The sequence below is a fragment of the Argentina silus genome, assembly GCF_951799395.1.
Source record: "Argentina silus genome assembly, chromosome: 16".
Taxonomy (NCBI): Eukaryota; Metazoa; Chordata; class Actinopteri; order Argentiniformes; family Argentinidae; genus Argentina; species Argentina silus.
In genome coordinates, this window is record NC_139670.1 from 10,324,150 (window position 1) to 10,326,352 (window position 2,203).

At 47.3% G+C, this 2,203-nt stretch overlaps 1 protein-coding gene across 1 annotated transcript in view; it reads right to left on the bottom strand.

Annotated features, from left to right (window-relative positions):
• myocd (myocardin) overlaps nt 1-1,698 on the bottom strand; it is a 20,490-nt gene extending 18,792 nt beyond the window's left edge. The window contains exon 1 of the mRNA XM_083687879.1: nt 1,561-1,698. Coding sequence (XP_083544005.1) covers nt 1,561-1,615 — 55 coding nt within the window. The 5' untranslated portion in view covers nt 1,616-1,698. The remainder of the gene's footprint in view (nt 1-1,560) is intronic.
• Nucleotides 1,699-2,203: the final 505 nt, after the last annotated feature.

The following is a 2,203-nucleotide window of genomic DNA, read 5'->3' on the forward strand; positions in this document are numbered from 1 at the left end:
TCAAAGCAACACGAAAACATCAACCCCCGAGCCGCCTTGCGATGGTTTCTAGGCCGTGCCACGTTTTGTGACTGGAACTCTCCCGTCTCCCCATCTCCCCAGAGCGCCCGGGTCATTTCCCACCCTTTTGCTGGTCTAAACATTATGGAGGAAAAGCACAATTTACCCTCCGATTGCTGGTAAGCAATTACCATAAAATGCAGGGAGATTGCTATGCAGTGAAATAAGAGGGAGAGAGAGTTGAAGAGTTGTCCGAGCCTTTCAAGTACTTTGTTTTGTTCCTCTGTTTGCACACAACAAAATGCAACAACACTTGATAAAGTGCCGTTTGACTGTAAATGGTGTGTATCAGATAAATAAACTCTGACTGAACAGGGGGTGAATTAGCAGGCATCGAATTGGCTTGTAACTGTGTACTTATCAGTAACATATTCCTCAGAGAGGTGGCAGCATTGTTCAGAGCACACACACATACAGACCTAAACATGTCAATGGGCCGTGGAAAATGAGCAATATAGGGTCTGGGAGAATGAATGAAAGCAATGCAGAGAGAGAGAGAGAGAAAACGGGAGCATGCGCGTGACAGAGAGAGAGAGAGAGAGAGAGAGAGAGAGAGAGAGAGAGCGAAATCGTGCATATGTGAGAGCGTGTGTGTGAGAGTGTGTGAGCGAGAGATACCTGCAGATAGAAAAAGCCCTAACAGCTGCAGTGTATTAGGGGAGTTTAAATCAGTGCGGTAGTTCATGCTGTTCTTACACAGGCTGGTACAGTAAGGTTACACACACACACACACACACACACAGCTCTGATCACAGCCTACTGATAACCTTTACTCTGTCTATCTTTACCCTCCCTTTATCAGAACCTGGAGAGTCAGAGTGTCGGAGCGACGGTCACTGTTTTCGCTCAAACGCGCCGGGTCGCCGCTCGGCTACAACAAGTGCACACACACACATCTCCAACGGTCAACTCACGCGCCACCGTCGCGTTCAACTTTTACGGGATATCAAATAACGGAGAACGGACACTATCGTAAATCAATCAAAGCACAGCACAACAATGGTATGTGGGTCGGTACATCATTCACTCCTTGATGATGATGATGATGACGATGATGGGGTCTTTCTTGGTCTTCCTGGGACCATTTAGCCATACTAAACCGTACACACCTGTCCCTGCAAAATCATCATCTTAGACAGATGAAGGACAGACACTGCACTTTAACCTGAGGAGAATGAAGGTTCTAGACTATAAACATTACTGCTCTGCCAAATGGTGATGGACACATGCTGAAGAGTAATGCATGTATCTTATTAATGCAAGGCCAAACACTTAATCCTACAGAGGGGGGGGGGGGGGTTCTACACATCATCAGGAACATTCCAATGGAAAGACTTGATGCATATGGTGGTATAGAACAAATGCACGCAACAGCAAACAAAAGAGCTGACAGGTGAATCAACATGATAACATACATACATACATACATACATACATACATACATACATACATACATACATACATACATACAGACACACACATGTTGTACAAGATCTTACCTGATCTAAACTTGCTTCGTATCAGTATGGAGTGCTCAGAGCCCAGAAGAGTCATAATGCTTACAGTCCGGTTCCAGTGTTAAGGTTGGGAAAAGTCAAACACACACTAGTTACACGCGACACACACTTTCACTTCAAACCCCCAGCCACTTTCCGGGACCGAAATAGCCAAACGCGCGTCATCAACTGCTCTGAAAAAAACTGACAAAAAAACGGAGAAAAGAAGCAAAAAACCCCCCCCAAAAATGCACACAGTATGTCTTGTATCTCGTTAAGCCTGTACACACTCGTGGCTCCTCTCTCTCTCTCTATCTCTCTGTATCTCTCTCTCTCTCCCTCTCTCTCTCTGTATCTCTCTCTTCCCCCTGGGGTTGCTGTGGGAGTGTGTGAGATAGTGTGGGCCAGCTAGGCTTTGGTCCCATCTAGCTGTAAGCTGTGAGCTCAGCCAGAGAGAGCAGAGTGATATGCCCCGTGCTGGGAGGGGCTAACAATCACAGCTTCTGCTTGCTCCTCCTTTAGAAAGAGAGAGAGAGAGAGAGAGAGACAGCAGGACAGGGGGCTGGACTGGACGGGGCTGGCGACTTCCCCCCAACCCCCCCACCCCCCCAGACCCTGTAGATACGCCTGCCTACTACTGGCTGTC